The 18006-nt window shown below is 37.3% G+C and overlaps 1 protein-coding gene across 1 annotated transcript; it reads right to left on the reverse strand.

The window, feature by feature from the left end:
• Positions 1-82: 82 nt before the first annotated feature.
• Positions 83-15083, reverse strand: LOC145980766 (quinone reductase-like). Its single transcript, XM_083113832.1, has 3 exons — positions 14784-15083; positions 2824-3060; positions 83-1832 (listed from the first exon to the last, which is right to left on the reverse strand). The coding sequence occupies exons 1-3, from the start codon at positions 14902-14904 to the stop codon at positions 1600-1602; spliced, it is 591 nt and encodes a 196-aa protein (XP_082969958.1). The 5' UTR covers positions 14905-15083; the 3' UTR covers positions 83-1599.
• Between the last annotated feature and the right edge of the window lie 2923 nt (positions 15084-18006).

The raw sequence follows: 18006 nt of genomic DNA on the forward strand, positions 1-18006 counted from the left end.
GACAAAACCGAGAGTTATTGGGAATCCGTAAATATTTTATTCATAGTTCATAGTGAGGTCACAAAAACAGTAATGATATCCTAGAAACATTTATTTATGAAGTTGATCCGTACAATATTACATATATTTAAAAAAATATACATAACTATGTTAAACAGGTATTTACATTTGTAAAAGCTGAGTAGAACACACATAATCAAAGACGATAGTTTACACTTGAGGCCAATATGTTAGTTGACATGATTTTAGAAAAAAGTAACTTAAAAGAGTAAATTTAAGCACAAAGCAAAACTGCCATTTTAAAACAAGAACACTTTGCAATTAACATTACAAATTACATATTATGGGTGCGATGTATGAGAAGGCGCTGTAATTTTTTATAACCACAATTCACACAGCTGTACCATCCATATTTATCACTTCAGTGAACAAGTTCTAAAATCATTTTAAATTAATTTACTTTAATACTAACGCGACATGGACAACTTACGAACTACGTGTAATAAGGTCACCTGTACAGGTTGTATTGCGGACATCAGGTCATACTTTAAATTAGTAACAGAAGTTCTGTACAGTATGTCCAAAAAGTCCCGTACCGTACCTACATGCATCATGTTGAGACTGTTGAAAATTGGTCGATATTATTTTAATTTTCAACTTTACATCCGCTTTATACTCACAGGACAATTGGTAGTGAACTAACTTAACCTGTTGACGTTCATGACTTTATGTGTTTAATATTATTAGAAAGTTTAAGTATGCAGACATGAGCTGAATTTTGATTTAAATTTTGATTTTTTTACAGTTTTATTATCATGGTAGCTTATTGAGTTTCTCGCTCGCAAGTATGTTATAATATAAATAGATGGGGGATTGCATTGTCATGGGTGGAACGCTCAGACAACATTTTTGTCGTTCTACAGATAGTTAAGCAACATTTTTCTTACAGTTTCTGTGCAATGAATTATCAAACTAAATACTGTTGATTGAACAAAACTACCCTTAAAATACTTTCCCAGATGTATAGCTACAAGTGAACATTTTTGTGTAACGGGTGAGACAGATAAAACATTGCCTCTTTACGTAATAAATTTATTTTAATTTCTGTGAATTGTCAAATGATGAAAAGTAAATGATTTGTCTTAATTGACCTTTTAATATTCTGGTGAAGTTGAAGGGAAATGAAACAGTTAAAGGATAAATTAATTGTTGTTCTTATGTCACAAGTGGGACACAATACAAAACAAACGTAAGTCAAAAAGTTAAAATAAATTAATAATATGTAAAACACTGCTAGCTTCCAACTTGAACATGTATATACTTGTTTTTTTTCAAATGACAAGTCTACATTGTTGACTCACAAAATAGAATAAAGTTACATTTAATTTGAAAAAATTGACAGGGAATGCCACAGATATAAACATATGTTATAACAAATAAATATGTAATATAATCTAGAGGTACGGACGGATACTTCTCGGACATACGATATTAATGATTCATATTTCATAACAGTTCGCTACAATATTGATTTTATTGGTGTCCGTACACTTCACTACGAATTCTGTTCGTGAATTTCAACTGCGAGTTAAATGTTCTCTATAGGGGGACCTCACACTTCTCCTTGTGTTGCTTGATGGCTTCCACGTACCAGCTGAACTGCTGAGTGAAGAGCTCGGCGCGTTTCGCCAGGTCCTCGTCAGCCGCCTCTCCTTCGGGGCTGATGGCCGTGTGGACGGTGGGGATGCGGAGGATCTTGGGTTGGACCAGAAATCCAAATTCGTGTAGGAACGGAAGTATCAGTGTGGAGAGGCGAACGCCGCCAAAGTGGCCTGAAATGTAGGGAGAAATGATACAGGGTTATTTAAGAAGAACTCCACAACAATGGAAAATGTATTTCTTTAGTTTCTTTATAACAAATCCCGATATTTTCTCTACTACCTCAGAGAACTTTCAGACCCAAGCGACATGCTACACGCGAGGTCTCACACCGAAGTGGCAAGGGTCACGAAATCCATCCAGTCTGTAGAAAAGCATTCACTGCACACAGGCTAACAACAGACCGAGGCGATGCATGATCAGATCAAAGCGGCAGGCGACAAGTGACACGTGTAAATTGAAAAATCAACCTTCGGAAATCATATGCAACATTTCCAACGTGTCGCCTACATATTGCTCGGACTCGTAGGGGCGGCTTAAGAGCCAAACTGGGGGCGTCTCCCTTGAGTAACGCCAAAAAAAACTTATTTCTGATTGCATAAGTGTGGCTATTTGTTTTTAAAAAGAGTTGGGCCGGCCCCCGTGGCGGAGTGGTTAGCACATCGCGCTATGACGCCAGGGGTTACGGGTTCGAATCCTGTCCTGGGCATGGATGTTTGTTAGTGTCCATTTATCAATTTCATCATATAATCACTCATCCCCATCTTCGCAAATTAGCCAAAAGTGGCGAAGTAAAATAAAGCAAATCAATTAATCAAAAGAGTTGGATTTGAGTAAAGAATTAATTGAAGATACTGTTTTATATTGGAAGTATATTGCAAAATCATGTAGCACATTAAGCTAAATAAATATTACTGTTATTTTGATTGCGTTATGTATGGAGTAAATGCTTATAACGAAACACAACATGCCTGATTTCATAAATATTCCAAGACAGTGATTAAATATAGACTGTTCTAGTAGCCTAGAAACTCAAATTATATAATTGTTGCTTAAAGCCTTTCAATTTCAAGTATAATTCATTTTCAGTCTGAGGAAGCCCAGGCACTTGGCAACACCGTGGGTTCGAATGAGGTAAAGAGATTAGTTAAGCTTTGAACTTACCCATAGAGTATGTACAGAGGCAGCAAGGTCTGTGCTTGAAAGAGGCCGGCGGGAAGTGGTCCAGCATGTTGGAGAGGGCCGGGGGAGTCCCGCAGTTGTACTCTGAGGTGACGACAACAAAGCCGTCCGACGCCTTGATCTGTTCGTTGGCGTCCTGCATCCACTGGGGCGCCTGGCTGCGGTCTGGGTAGAAGTGCAAGGGCTGTTGAATCAGGGGGATGTTCATCTCCAAGGGATCTGAAATGAGAAACAATTATATCTGATTAGTATGGCCTAAAATCACTAAAATATGCAAAATAAGAAAATGTTCTTATGACCATAAATAGTAAAAAATATGCACTATAAATTGAAAAATATTACCTTACAACTGAACGCTTTCAAACATCAATATTTAACATATGACGAGATATTTTCACATGCTACTTTTAGTTCGCTTTACAAGCCCTGAGTTGCAATGCACAATGAATTGTAAATTTTTAAACAAAAATAATTGTCTATTGTCAGCCAGCAAAGTCTTTGTACAAGGTCAACGAAGTTATTAATAAGGTGTGTTTTATACAGCGTATATTGATACACTTATATGTTGAATTATATCTTCTGCAAACATGCTGTATAAAGAAACAAACTGAAGGAGTACTAAGTGAGGCGAGTGTACTGAGAAAAGCTTTCTACTTCGGCTGACACAAGAGGAGCATATTGAATTGAATTGTTGTTTTAAGTCCACTTTATGCACAGAATGGCTAATCGGGACTGGACCTACAGTTTAAAGAGGGATCCGAACCACTATGTGGTAGAACGTAAATTACTTATTTTTAATTTTATTTCTACGCCAAATACATCGTCTCATCTCCTACACTTAAAGCACCATACGCCCGTAGTTTATTATGTTCCTATAAACGACACAAATTCCATGGACATTGGACACTCGCACAACACAGAGACTATACTGTCCTCAGAAAGCGTTTACATTGACCGAGTGGTCTGTCGAGTTTACGCACGAGTGAAAAAGTCTATGGGGAGGAAGGAACTCGGTCGAGTCGCTGTCTTCCTTGGTCACCCACTCGACTGTCCTGACTACTGGAGCGAGTACTGGCTCCAGTACTCTCCCCAGTTGTTTACACGGGGAGAGTAGCTCGCTCCAGCTACTCTCCCGTCTACTCGACCAATGTAAACCAGGTTTTAGCAGCAGTTTGTACTGCTTCCTCTACCAAGACACGCACGGTCTTGCTCCGGGGATAGAGATAGTGGCAACCATGAACCTGTACTGGCAACCATGAACCTGTACATCATAGTTGCATTCAACAGCGTAATACCATTACCTTCTCAATCTGAAAGCCTCATGGCTTGCTCCGGTCACGTGACTAATCGTCATCAACTGGAGGCGAGATAGCCGCCATGTCTGATTTGCTTCTTCGGAATCAATGATGGACCTTTTTAGTGAATATGGAATTGTAATGCTAATTTAGGAACTGTAATCGAGTTTACATGACTTGTAAATATGCTTAAATGTGCAAGAGGTATGGTGTATAAGTGTTGTGTGCTCATTTACAGAGGCAATTATGATGAGAAAGTAACGTTCACATTTCTTCAAGATGTTGCTGAAAATGAGAAATGTTTAGGGCAATTCCATGTGATTCGGTCCCTACGAAAATATACAAGTTAAGTAACAAAGGTTTTATACTCATAAATAAATAAGAGTTATAGTTCATGATGTAAACATTTCATGTGTACGGAATAGGCATCTAATATACTCTTAAATGTGGTCATGTCAACATTTGTTGTTATTAGAAATATCAAATAATTTACCCTGAATTACAAACGTTTAAAATATTACGTTCGTGTCTACTAAAGCAATATGTTAGTGAAAATTGTATGCAAGCATTCGATAAAATTTTCATATTATTTACACAAATTTTCAGTTTCAAAATGTTTTTAATGAAAGAAAGCTATTCAACGGTGTAAAGTTGATACATGTGTACATTTACATTCTTATTTTATCCCGCTTTATGGTTCTTTATGCTAATCGGAAGATATGTTGTATATTCAAATACAAGGGTGCGATGTATAACAAGAACTTCGATGAGATATTCGTGTGAAAAACTATCCAAGAATATATTGCTTATGTTTCAAATACAAATGTTTTCACACAGAAAGCATTTTGTTACCTAGCTATGTTAATATGAACTACAAATGCATTAAATTTTATAATACTGTTTCATATGAACTGAAGCTTTGTGAAGCTTCAATGTTCGTAACTTTGATTATTAAATCAGTGATAATGTTTATTGTTTCATAATTTATTAACATTCTTCACGATGTTATTAACAGAATGTAAAAACAGTGTAAGGAAATATTCCAAATGTTTATATCCCAAGTGAACGCTAAGATCGAAATATTAACCTGCTTTTTTTCAATGAAACTCTTAAGTTATTGTCGCAGATCTTACTAACGACAATGAAAAGATTCAATTTGTATATTATCTCTCGTTCAATAAAGTCAATAGGATCGAAATTACAATATGACAAATGATTTAGGTTTAGTCTTTACAGAAATGTAACATTGCCCTTGTACCAATTTGTTTCGCTTTTGCTGCAAGGATATAGAAATTAAGCTTTTGTATTGAGATTGTATAGCTAAGCAGAATATCTGCTTTATCTGGATGATCAATTTTGGGTAGAGTCAAAGACAATTTAATTAATTAGGTAACTTGGAAAGTTTACGGTCAACCTAACACGGCTTATTTTTTATTTAATCAATTGATTTTACATACAAAAGTTCATACAAAAGCAGTTACGAGTTTTACTGTAGCTGACAAATATTCCCGATAATATTTTTCAAAGATATACAATATTTAAATTTTTCCGCCAGGAAGTTTCTAACGGTTACCAACTCTTTCTTTGTGCTATGGTAGGAATTTTTGTGGTGGCCTGAATGAAAATTTTGGTGTAAATATTCAATATTATACAATTTTCTTCTATATTCGTCGGGAGGGTAAATGTCAAAATTTAACTTCATAAAAGAAATAAATATACCTTAATTATCTACGGTAAAATTACGACAAGGGGTTTACAGCGTTAAGACGATCGCCTCCAGATGATGACGTCTTGACTGAGCGCTGTGGCCTGAAGCTCAAGATGGTCTTGGTAATACACGCTTTGTAGAATTGAAAGGAGACGTCAAAGAGATAATATTGTTAATGCAAGTAAGTTGCTCTGCTGGAGGCCTTTCAAATGGCAATGATTTTGGTTATGTTTACAGATTTGGTATGAAATAGTAGCACATGTTCGGAGGGTTTCGATGGGTAAAAAGGCGTCGAACAAAACATATTTGACAAACTCAAAGTATTTCTCTGTTTTACTACCAAAAGAGGGATTAGTATCCTCTGAACGGACGGTAAAATGTTATTATTCTGTCGGTTCGTCGGAAGATGCAAACTTGTTGTGTCCCTCTTACTCACTAACCTAGTTAAAGCATGCATTTCTCTTGAACGCGTTCGAGAACGCGCTACCTTGGCGATTAGATAAGCTTATCTTGAATTACTTAAATGATAGTATTGAAATCTATTGCCGTTGTCACGTAACCAAAGCATTCCGCATCAGTGTGGTTGCACTTCAAATCCTAAAAGAAGCATAAATAAAATCATTAATCAAATTTAAAATTTTACCCGTACGAAAAACTTACTTACCTACCGCACAAGCTCACACATTTCATTTTATCACTAAAATGTAAGAAACTATATTGTTATTGAATCACTGCTTCCTTTATTAATTATAATAATTATAAAAATTACCATAAATAATAAAAAAAAATAACCAATTATTGCATGAGTGTTACACACATATTTTACCATTCACAAAAACTCACAATTAGATTTATGTTTTTATGAAGAAAGAGTAATACAGAAATATTGGGAACACCGTAGCGAACAATGCAATTTATTTTCATTTTTTTATAAACAAAATCACAGTTGAAAAATCGAAAAAAATTGATGTGTTTGGCCTGATAGCCCTAGGGGTAACATTTCCAGTCTATTCCAAGTATCGTAATTATATCAGAAAATAGAAAAGCTAGTTTCAGTTCAGAGTTGATATCAAATTAACTGAAGACCGGAAGATGTGTTTGTGTTTAACTATATCATCTGGCCATTTATCCTCTTCGTCAAAATTAACCTAAGAAGGTATTAAAGCACATTCAATCTAAAAATAGTACTCTGAATGGAACTGAAACTTTACACCCAGTTCCCAATAGTCTCTATGAGAAAAGTGGAGTTTAAACAGATCTGGAAAAGAAGTGAGTGAGTGAATTAGGTTATTTTACGCCCATGTCGGGATTCGTAGCCGGTTACCCCGGCGTTGTCGAGCACCGATAACCGCACTCCGTTGGAAAAGAAGTGACGAACTGCTACCTCTATTTGGTGCAAGGAGCATAAATCTTAATCATAAACCTCAGCTAGCTTAGGGTAGGGTTCTTTGTAGACAACGAAACCAGACAGGATGCCTTCCAATGGAGACGTTTAAACGAATATATTATATAAACAAGGATACATGGAAATAGAATATTTACATAAGCTACTTTTCTTTAAAATTCTCATCTACAGTCAAGTTTTATCTCAATATGTTTTCTTATTATTTCCTTTCTTCGATTTGTATATTCTTCTATCTGGACTTCCTTCTTAATGGACAGATCTGGACTTCTTTCTTAATGGACAGATCTGGATCTGGACTTCCCTCTTGTCTTCTTTGTGAACTTCCCTCTGGATTTCAATTTATTTATGTTTTGACGATTTAATGAATTCCTTTATCCAGCTCTTTCCTTTAAACTTTGGGAATAATACTAATATTCTCCCTTGCGGCTGCGATTGGAACGCGCCAACACTAACTGGGTACAACAGAGTGTATACTTGGTGCAAACGACTGACACGCGCATCCAAGTAGGTGCTACGGTTGAAACGCGCAATCAAAAAGTGCTGTGGGGCGTCGATTGGAACGCGCCGCCACTGATGTAAACAAAATTTCCGCTATGGGAATGATAAATCAATCAGACAGATGCAATGTCTGTTCAAAGACACAAACTTGTATCAATGCTTTGACTTCTTTAATTTTCGTATTAACTTACATATGATCACTGATTTGATTTATCGAATATATATATTAATTTATTTCTTTTATATTTATTCTTTCTCTTCTTATAGTAGATTCTATTGTTTTTCATCTTTCCAATTTGCTTTGTTCTTATTTATAAAGTTATTCACATATATTATGCTAATTCTTAATCTTGCACACCTGGTGCTGCCATCTCTATTCCTCTTAGGCAAACTATTTACATTACTTGGTCCTATTGGGTACGTAACAGAACGTTCTTGTTGATCAGAAAGGAGATTTAGGTCTGATTAAGGGTACATCCCTCGAGACATCTAAAACTTAGTAACAATTAAATCGTTTCAAAATGAGGACTTCCCTCCTTGACGTATAAAACTAACAAGGCAATCTATAACATTAAACAGGATTTTTCGAAAGTTACCCAAATGCCAACCTCACTTCCACGTAGTACACCCTGGACTGCATTTAGCAGACTAAAGGGGCTCTGGCGTCTGGACATGCACCGAGGATAATCCTCTTGTGGGACTCGTGTTGTACTGTCCACGTGTGTCTGTGAATGTTCCTTCATCTATTTAATCTTATCACTAGGGGTCGGAAGTTGAGGAAAAATCCTTTTTCTTCCTAGTGTCCGAAGACGAGGCCCAACATAATATATGTTCATTTTGGGTCATTATAGGCCAGAAAAAGGTGGGTTTTCTTTGTCCTTTTTTGCCTTCTTAGGCGTTTTATGGCTTATTGGTCCTTTTTTAGTCTTTTTTTAGGTCATAACGGCTTTTTTTGCAACTTCACCTTGTTTCCACTACGTTTTTACTGCCCATTCTCAATTCGAATCATCATCAGTTCATCACCTCTCAAATATCCTTTCTGTAGTAAAGAAAGAAATAAATATATTTGAACCATCCCTGAAACGAGAGAAAAACATTTTTGGACTGAAAGAAGATGCATTTCATTCAGATAGTTTTTCGCACTGTGTGTTCCATACCACCAGAATTTTGTATTTTTTTATTCATTAAATATGTAATTAAAACTGAAGTTATTAATTAATTTGGATCGCATTTATACGCCCTTTTTTTCCGTTTTATGTCTTTTTATAGGTCTTTTTTGGCAATTTATAGGTCTTCAACTTCCGAACCCTACTTATCACCATTCATCTTCATCTTCGCAATTAGCCAAAAGTGGCAGAAACGCGAAGTAAAATAAATGAATTAATTCATTCGTCACAGAATAAAATGTAGAACCTAGTTGGCGACATCAAGAAAACGTTAATCATCTTCTCTTGGTTAAACTAGTCCTATTCGACAGATCGTGAGATCCAACTTTGTCTCCTCTTCGCTTCTTCCTGTCTTCAAGGTTAATGCCAGGTTACATAATCTACGGCAACTCATCTCAATTTCCTCCGCAGCTTCCTGCAGACATGAGCTTAACTTGGGACCTAATTTTGAGGGGGCAGAATCAAACTGAGCCTAATTTTGAGGGGGCAGAATCAAACCTTTTTGAAGAGATTCGAAAAGTTTTCCATCCAATAAAAACAGCGTCGAGGATTATTTGCTAAATAACTGTGACGTTTGCGAAATCACAAATAATACTCTTTATTACTTTGCTCCTCAGGTTCCCTAACTTGTAAAGTTTAATAAACCTGAACATTTGGGGGGGGGGGCAAGCGCCCCCTTGCCCCCGCCAAGTTACGCATATGCGTGCAGATTATATTGGTTTATAGTTCCATAGGCCATAAGTCTACGCAGACAATGAAAACTACACTAAAAAATAATTCAAGCACATTAGTGGTATCGAGGCAAGTTGAAAGTCAATCATTTACAAAAACACGTCGCAATCGTTACACAAAAGTAGTATATTTTTACATCAATCACGAGATTATTTCACAGTTTGATGTTGCAAAGAGCGGAAGACAATTCCATTTTCATCAGTTGAAATGCAAGATAACTTTACTTCACTAGAGTGCCTGTTAAGTGTTAAGCTTACGCTCGCTGCCGTATTGTATACATATATTACACTGTCTGCACGTATTACATAGTCTATATTCCTTACGTGTAGATATAGACTATTTTCGTTTACGCATAGATGAACATCACTGATCGATGACATTAAATAATCCAAAAAGATAAGCCGCGCCCATTAAAAAAATATTCATTTCAAGAACCAGTGTTTAACTTGTTTCCTTTCTATCGCACAGAAACAATAAAATCCATAACTCCCGAGAAAAGGAACCTTGAGGATAACAGTGTGCAAGGGCAATAAGAAAAAAAAACACTGCTAGTCCTCAGTGTTGCCAGTGCACATGGCAAATATACCAGATAGGCATGAGCAAACTGCGTAGCTTTGTGTGAGATCTTAACGCAAGTTTCTATCGGGACTAGATCTCGTGGACTCTTAATTGCACAACAAAAGAAGTTGTTTCTGTAACATTTCAATCTCCAAACGTTCTTTTTAGTGCCTATGGAATTTTTAAAAGGTAATGATTGCTGCTACAACTATTTTAAACATTGCCATTGGCTGGTAGCTTTTTGGGGTGCGGCAATAATCTGTGGAAGTTAGGTTAGGCTTGTTGGGTTTGGTTCTCTTAGAAGAAGACGAAAATGGTTGTAGCAGCAATACAGACCTTTTTAAAATATGGACTGCGTTGTGTGACTTATACACAAAACTATAACTTTTTGTAGAGACAATTCGTTGAACAAACAATTCGCGATTAGCCAAAAGGGGTAGGAGAACGACGTAGAAGACACATGCAGATAACAACAAGTGTAATTATTACGAAGATGCCTCTAAAACAGAACTTAATGTCTTGGCGTTATTATTCCCAGTGGCGTATCTCGCCCCCTTCCCCCCATGCACTCCACCTCCAAAATATTACACTGAAAACTAGCAGATGCCATGCACTGATTTGCGCTTTAAAAAGGAACAAAGTACAGGGTGGGCACAAAGTCCCTGGGCAACTAACTTCGAATAATGTCTGCATGTTGCCGTTCATTACAGGCACAAAAATTGATTTTTCCTCATGTGGTTTGGGACATTTTCTTCCTTGGTGGCTACATTTCGAGGAAGCACTCTTTGTCAACCTTTTGCAGGTCGTCAATCGTCTGCAAGCGAAGTCATGAAATTTTAATATTTCACTAGAGTCTACCCTACATATATGTAGTTAAGTCCGGACTTCGAGGAGGCCATAACGTTTTGCGTAAAGGACACTTCCAGTTCCAAAACCCTTCTTCCAAGAATACAAGGTGTCGCGTTTTGGTGCAGACTCAATGAACCTCTGTGAAAACCGTGCTCGTATATCTTGTCTAGCACCGAGGCGCAAACACGAATTTTTGTCTGGGGGGGGGGGGCAAGTACCAGGATAAACGTACCAACAACAATAATAATAATAACAACAATAATGACATTATTATTATTACTAGTGGTACTAGTAGTAATAGTAGTAGTATCAAAAACGTTATTATCCTCATAAATTACGCAAAGAGGGGAGGGGGTAGAAATCTGTACTAAAGCATTTGTTTGGAACAAGCGATTTGAAATATTTTATAACACCGTCAATTTCACATTAGCTAATAATGGAAAACAAACACACACACTGTATTTTTGAATGGCACAAAATGAATGATAAATGCATTCCTTAGATAGTAATTTTTGTACACATAACATGTATAACTTTTATGTCTTACACATATGCAACACGAAACGACATACAATAAGAAAATATATATGCAACATGCTAACATTAATCGAGTTTATCCAATAAATATATATATATATATATATATATATATATATATATATATATATATATATATATATATATATATATATATATATACACACACACACACAACACATATTATTTAAATTCATTACATTACATAAAACAATCACACCGCGACCGAAGCGAGGAAGAACATTTTTGGATCCAGTTTTTGCAATTTGAAACAATATTGATTTAATAGGGCACAAATAATTTCACTGGTCGCCATAGCATTCTCTCTTATACAACTTTTTTCATTTAGATCGCTCGGCATCCATGGCCGACTCCCGCTGCCCCATAGCTAAGGGTCTGAGCTTGACGAAACCGAGAAAAGTGGACTTTGCGAGGGAAGAGAGCAAGAAAATTTTACGAAATGTATTTTAATTTGCATAAAATTTGAAATCAAAGGGGGCAATTCTCCTCTGCCCCCCCCCCTGCTGGTGCCCTTAGCCGTCAATGTTTGCTCCCCTTGCCCCCCCTAGATTTGACTTCCATCGAAGGTTGGGGGGCAATGCCCCCCTGTGGTTGCGCCACTGGTCTAGCACGATCATGCACACACAAACTGGCTCTAAGTCTTTTTTTCTTTGGTATAGACACTCGTATCAGTGTCATTCAATCTGAAATAGACCCGACATTAACGATAAAATATAATGTTGTTCAAGGGCTTTGTGCCTACCCTGTATACACACTGATACTCGTAAACAGCTTTCTTTCTTTCCATCTATTTCGGACTCTTTCGTCGCTTTTCTGCCTCTTGCGTTAATTGCAGCGATGAGGATGTGTGACGAAGTTCACGATGGGACAGAGTTCGAACCTGGGACGACTGAGATCGGTGTACTGAAAATGTAAAACTCTAAAAGCACATTATAACGGAGTGTTTGGGCAATGAGTCGACATTATGACGTCATAGACTTATCGGGACTGGGGATACAGGTTAAAGTGGGTCTACCCTCTGTGCTGATGACATGTTAATGACATTTTCGACCAGTGGGCCATGTGCAGCATGATTGATTGGCTTTGGGTTGGCAATTATATGGGTTAAGAGAAAAAGTGCAATCTTAGGGCTTATGTCACCTTAGATGGCAACCAGGCACGTAGCCATGGGGGAGGGCTAAGGGGGCTGAAGCCCCCTCACGAAATCCTACAAATATCTAATTTAAATGTTATTTTTATTGTTAACAGAAATAAAGTTATAATCACAGTAACAATTGCATTTCATCGAAAAACGTTTAGTGTATAATAGAGGAATAAGGTTGTATTTTTATATTCTACCATTTAATCCATAGAATAAATGGATCCACAGCTTTACAATAACTGTTAAAGCCCTTTTTTGAACGATTGTGTAAAAGTTAATAAAATACAATAACGAAAGATAATGGACAACAATTGTGTTAGATATTCACTGATAAGGTGAATTGAGTAGCAAATTCTCTCCATTTAGTTATGTAATAATAATACATTTTAGATTGAAATTGATATATTTTTAATAACTTTTATGATTGTAAAAAACAATAATTATTATTGTCATTATTATTTCTACTAATCAAGTTTTATCAATGGCGTGACCCCCTCTACAAATATTTCTGGCGAAGCCCGTGCTGATAAGGGATGAGTCCCCCCTGAAATAAAATTCCGGCTACAGGCCTGCTGGAAACACTTTCAATTCGAAATTTTGTCAACAGACGCAGGCAACATGTGCCTAACTTAAAAAATGTAAAATTAGTTTCGCTGCAATTCCAACTACTTGTTAATGTTAATATACCTATACGTATAATACGACAGCCAGATTGTGTCCAGGTGGGGACGCCCTGTTCTGGGATTCCGGGACGTCGGCACATCAAAAAAAAAATTGCATACGTTCTGAAACATTATTAGTTTCAATCTTCATATTGTAACAGGGAACACACTTCATTAAAAACGCAAGTTATTTGTTCTGGACTCCAGAATAAGGGAAACAAAAATACTCGCTTCAAAATAAATACCTTATAGCACTGGATTTGCCGACATAATGGCAACATTTAAATTTCAAATTAAATTACAGCGATAATTATAGAATAAAAATAACAGATCTCACATCTACTATTCTATCCACCGCCTCACTCACGAGGTACTTAATATCGTTCTTGAAACCAAATACTATAAATCAAGTACCTACCAGACAATATTTTTTCTTTTATTATTATGTTTTGTTATTTTGTCATATATTTTATCAATAAATAACCAATATTTTTTTTAATTAATTGGCAGGGGAAACGTTAAATTCACGCAACTGACGTCCTGGTATATTTTAAGGCACCAGGACACTAACAGCATACCCTCGAATGTATGAGGGTGGGGGCGGGCTTACTTCGGGGGTTACACCATTTTTAGAAGTTCCAACTATTACTAAGAATGCAGCTCGCTACGGCTTCTAAATAATGCTACATCACTACATTCCCACTACACAATTATCACGTGTCATTTATTGTTTTGGAATCATAGCTCTGATCAAAGAGGTGTTGAAAATATACAAATTATTATTACTATTGTAGTTATTGGTGGCAGTTATCCCCCCTCCCCCACACTTTTTGCCACTTTGGCCCGCGCACTATGCTAAACCTCATCTACAAATGGAATTAAACTGTCCTTGCCCCCCGCCCCCAGTTTTGGAACCCAATCGCCGCCACTGATTGGTGGTGTTGGTAGCCGTCCGCAATTTTTAAAAATTTGCGGTGCAAACAAACCGTTGGGGCCAAGGCCCCCAAACGCCTTTTCGTTTGGCGATGCGTGGTCAGCGTATCATATCACATCGTCGCTGGCTTCGGTTTCTTCCAAGTATCTCCCCAATTGTGCTCACGTCTCGGAGTCGCTCGACACAGCAAGTTTTAAAGCTCCCACCGGGAATCGAACCCGGGAGCGCTTGCACCAAAGAGTAATCATTGCGTTACGTGGGAGCTCGGAATTTAAAATGTGTTAGCAAAATCTTCAGCATGACAAGTAGCAAAACGTAGCTGTAGCAAAAGTTGTATCTATAATTTTTGAAGTCTCGGTACGGCTGCATGACACAAATTTCATATGAGCTACAAGTGACGTGTTGCGTAACTTCAAAAACGTGCGAATACACTTACCGAAAACAGTGACATCCAATCCAGCGTTCTTCAAATGTTTGATGATGAAGGTGGCAACCCTTGAAGCATTCCTGCCTTCACGAACCGAGCTGAGAAAAACTATAACTTTAGCACCAGGCATGGCTGCAAATGAAGAACTTCACGGGACGGGAACTTTGCACAATTTGTCTGTCTGACGGCAGACGAGACTCCTGGGAGAGTTGCGAGTTATCGTGCTGCGATGATTTTCGGTTTCCTCCCACACTCAAGGTTAATCAATGGAACGAGCGAAGCCGTGGCGAAGCACGTGTTCCCGAACCTCTGTGACGTAACTCGCGCTGTTTGCAACTGCTCATTTTTCTTACTAAATTTAGTCTTTTTATTCTCCGTCGCTACATTTCCGCGCGCATAAGTGTCGACGATCATGTTGCATCATTCTAAATCGTATTGTTTTGTGACAGTTGAATTTATTCACAAAAAGATTATGTTAAAACGTGCTGTTGGGTTAACATTATCAGTACCAGTGAGGGTGTTGCAAACTTTTCGTAAAGCATCCCCCAACCGCCTCTTTGTCGCAATGCCTTCCCCCACAAGTTGTCAATGTTTTCGCACCCTGCTCGCGAGTCTTGCTGCATGGTAAGCAGCCGAGTCACTGAGAATATGTTCCCATTGCACTCTTGACAACTAGCGTGTGCATAATACTCGACGCCGCCTGAAATAACATTTCACCTGTTACTAATCCTATCTGACTTAAAAGACTCCACGCACTGTGAAAATTACACTCGGAAGTTGGCAATATTGTGTTCGATTTTGCTAACTTCACACAGGAAGGAAAAATACTGCTGACTCATAGCGATTCTTCTAGAATCACGCGAACTATGATATAAAAGAAAAGTCCTTCGTCATCGGAAGAGGACATAATGATGTTATTTTACTAAATTATGTGAAGCACTCAACCTTGTGATTACGCTGTCGCTTTGGGGCTAGATATTCCATTCTGTCTCCAGGCATACTGGGTTCTGGTTGGAGAAGCCGAGTTTAAAAGGTAAACCTCTTTTCCACGTACATCATGGACTGCATTTTGCAGCGTAACGAAGCTCTGGCGTCAAGTCCTTTGTGGGACTTGTGTTGTCTTGTGTCCTGTCAATATGCGTTTTTGATTGTCCAGCAATTTCATCGAACCATTTTTCATCCTTTATTTGCGATTAGCCAAAACAGGAGGAAGAAAAGCGAAATAAAACAGGGTTGTTTAAAGGTCCAGGAATATTAAATAAATCCAATTCCGGTCCAGGAGAGAAAATCATCAAGCGTAAATGGGTTCTGGACCGTAAAGAACCTTTTTTTATCTGTAAAGTATTTCAATTCGGTCCAGGAACCTTTTTTCCAGGATCAATTTCAATACGGTCCAAGAACATGGCCGTATGGCCGAAACTTCTGACATGTTGGATTAATGGAAGTTCAGAAACCAAAATATGTAACAAATTTTCAATTTTTTTTCGAAGCATCACAAAAATACAAGGAGACAATGTTGAAACGATCGAGCTAGAATTTTCATACATTTGGAATTCTGAAAGTTGAGTGAAACAGGATTTACTCTCAGAATCGTAACCAACCCGCAACCCCTCCATTTTCACTTCTGCTGTCATCTTGCCAGTGTTGTTCCTGCGTCACAAGGAATATAGACTGAAGATTCCCTTATGATTGTCCGAAAATTCGCTTTCCAGCTTTTAAATTTTCTGTCCGATAAAGTCGAAAATCCCCCTTGATAGGAGTTCAAACCTAGGATCTCCAGTTTCGTAGCGCATTACGTTCGCGATTGAGGTTACAATCCATGCACCAGGCTAAGTTTTTAAAAATAATAACTGCTTCCACACTTTTAAAAATTCCAAAAATGTAATTTTAAAGTTAAACAACAAAACCTTTATGACTAAAATTTCCATCTAACTTTTAAAGCTTTTTCTTGAAGGTGTCTAAAGTTTAAAGACGAAGTATAATAATTGTGCATTTCAGTACACTCTGTATGAAACGTAAAAAAACAAAAAGAAACTTGTGCTGGATATTCACTCATCTGCTGGATTGAGTAAGCCCCCCTCAAGGATATAACAATAATATAATAATAATTATTATTAGTATTATTATGGAATAAAATTGTTTTATTATTATGAAATTTTAATAATTATTGTACAATTATTGTTATTATTTCTATTATTCAAATTTCTGGCGACGCCCATGGGAACAATTATGAATGAACCCCCCCCCCCCCGAAAATTTTTCCTGCCTACGGCCGTGTCCAAGAACCTTTTTTCCGGATGAATTTAAATTAGGTCCAGGAACCCTTTTTCCAGAATGAATTCCAATTCGGTCCGGGGACCTTTTTTATGGAAGAATTTCAATTCGGTCCAGGAACTTTTTTCCCCGCATCAATCTAAATACTGTCCAGGAACTTTTTTTCAATGAAACAACACGCAAGTTGGACCGAATTTAAATTGTGCGAGAAAAAAGGTTCTGCAGCTGAACCCATTAGAATTTATGAGTTCCTGGTCTTTTAACAACTCTGAAATAAAATTAAACCAATCAAGTTGAAGAAGTAAAACGGTGTATTGAAAAATCAATAAAAATATTCCACTAAACTACTTTCATTTGTGTTTATTGTGCATGACAGATCAAAAAAAATCTATTTGAATATACATTGTAACTTTTAATTAAAGAATACATCAAATAATATTTATTACTGCATAAATTATAATTTAAGCGGCTGGTTGGGTGGCCGAGCGCTTTGAAAGCTTTCAAACCGAAGCTACAAGCGACGCAGGCCCAATCTAGTCTACATAAAGATATTCACTTCACTGCGCATGCGCTACTAACAGACCGAGGAGTTACGATGCACGATATTGAGAAAACAGCAGCCCAGTCCGAGCGACACGTGCAACTTGTGTTTATTTTTTTAAACCTTACTTTCAAGTAACACATGTCGCTTCGGTCCAAAAGATCCATTCAGTGGTCGACTTTCAAACTCAGCACTGAAGTTTCTGGGTTCAAATCCCGGCCTGGGCGTGAAGGTTCTTGCGAGTGTCCCTTCATGAATTTCATTTATTCATCCTCATCGCCAAGAATGTTTAAAAGTGGCAGAAATGTGACGTAAAATAACAAAGCTCCTTAATGGGTATGCCGTACGCTATGATGTACTCCCTTGACAATAAAGTACTTACGCAAATTATTTTGGCCAGGCAAAAATTTCCGGAAA

The sequence above is a fragment of the Lepisma saccharinum genome, chromosome 28, assembly GCF_977018435.1.
Source record: "Lepisma saccharinum chromosome 28, izLepSacc3.1, whole genome shotgun sequence".
Classification (NCBI taxonomy): domain Eukaryota; kingdom Metazoa; phylum Arthropoda; class Insecta; order Zygentoma; family Lepismatidae; genus Lepisma; species Lepisma saccharinum.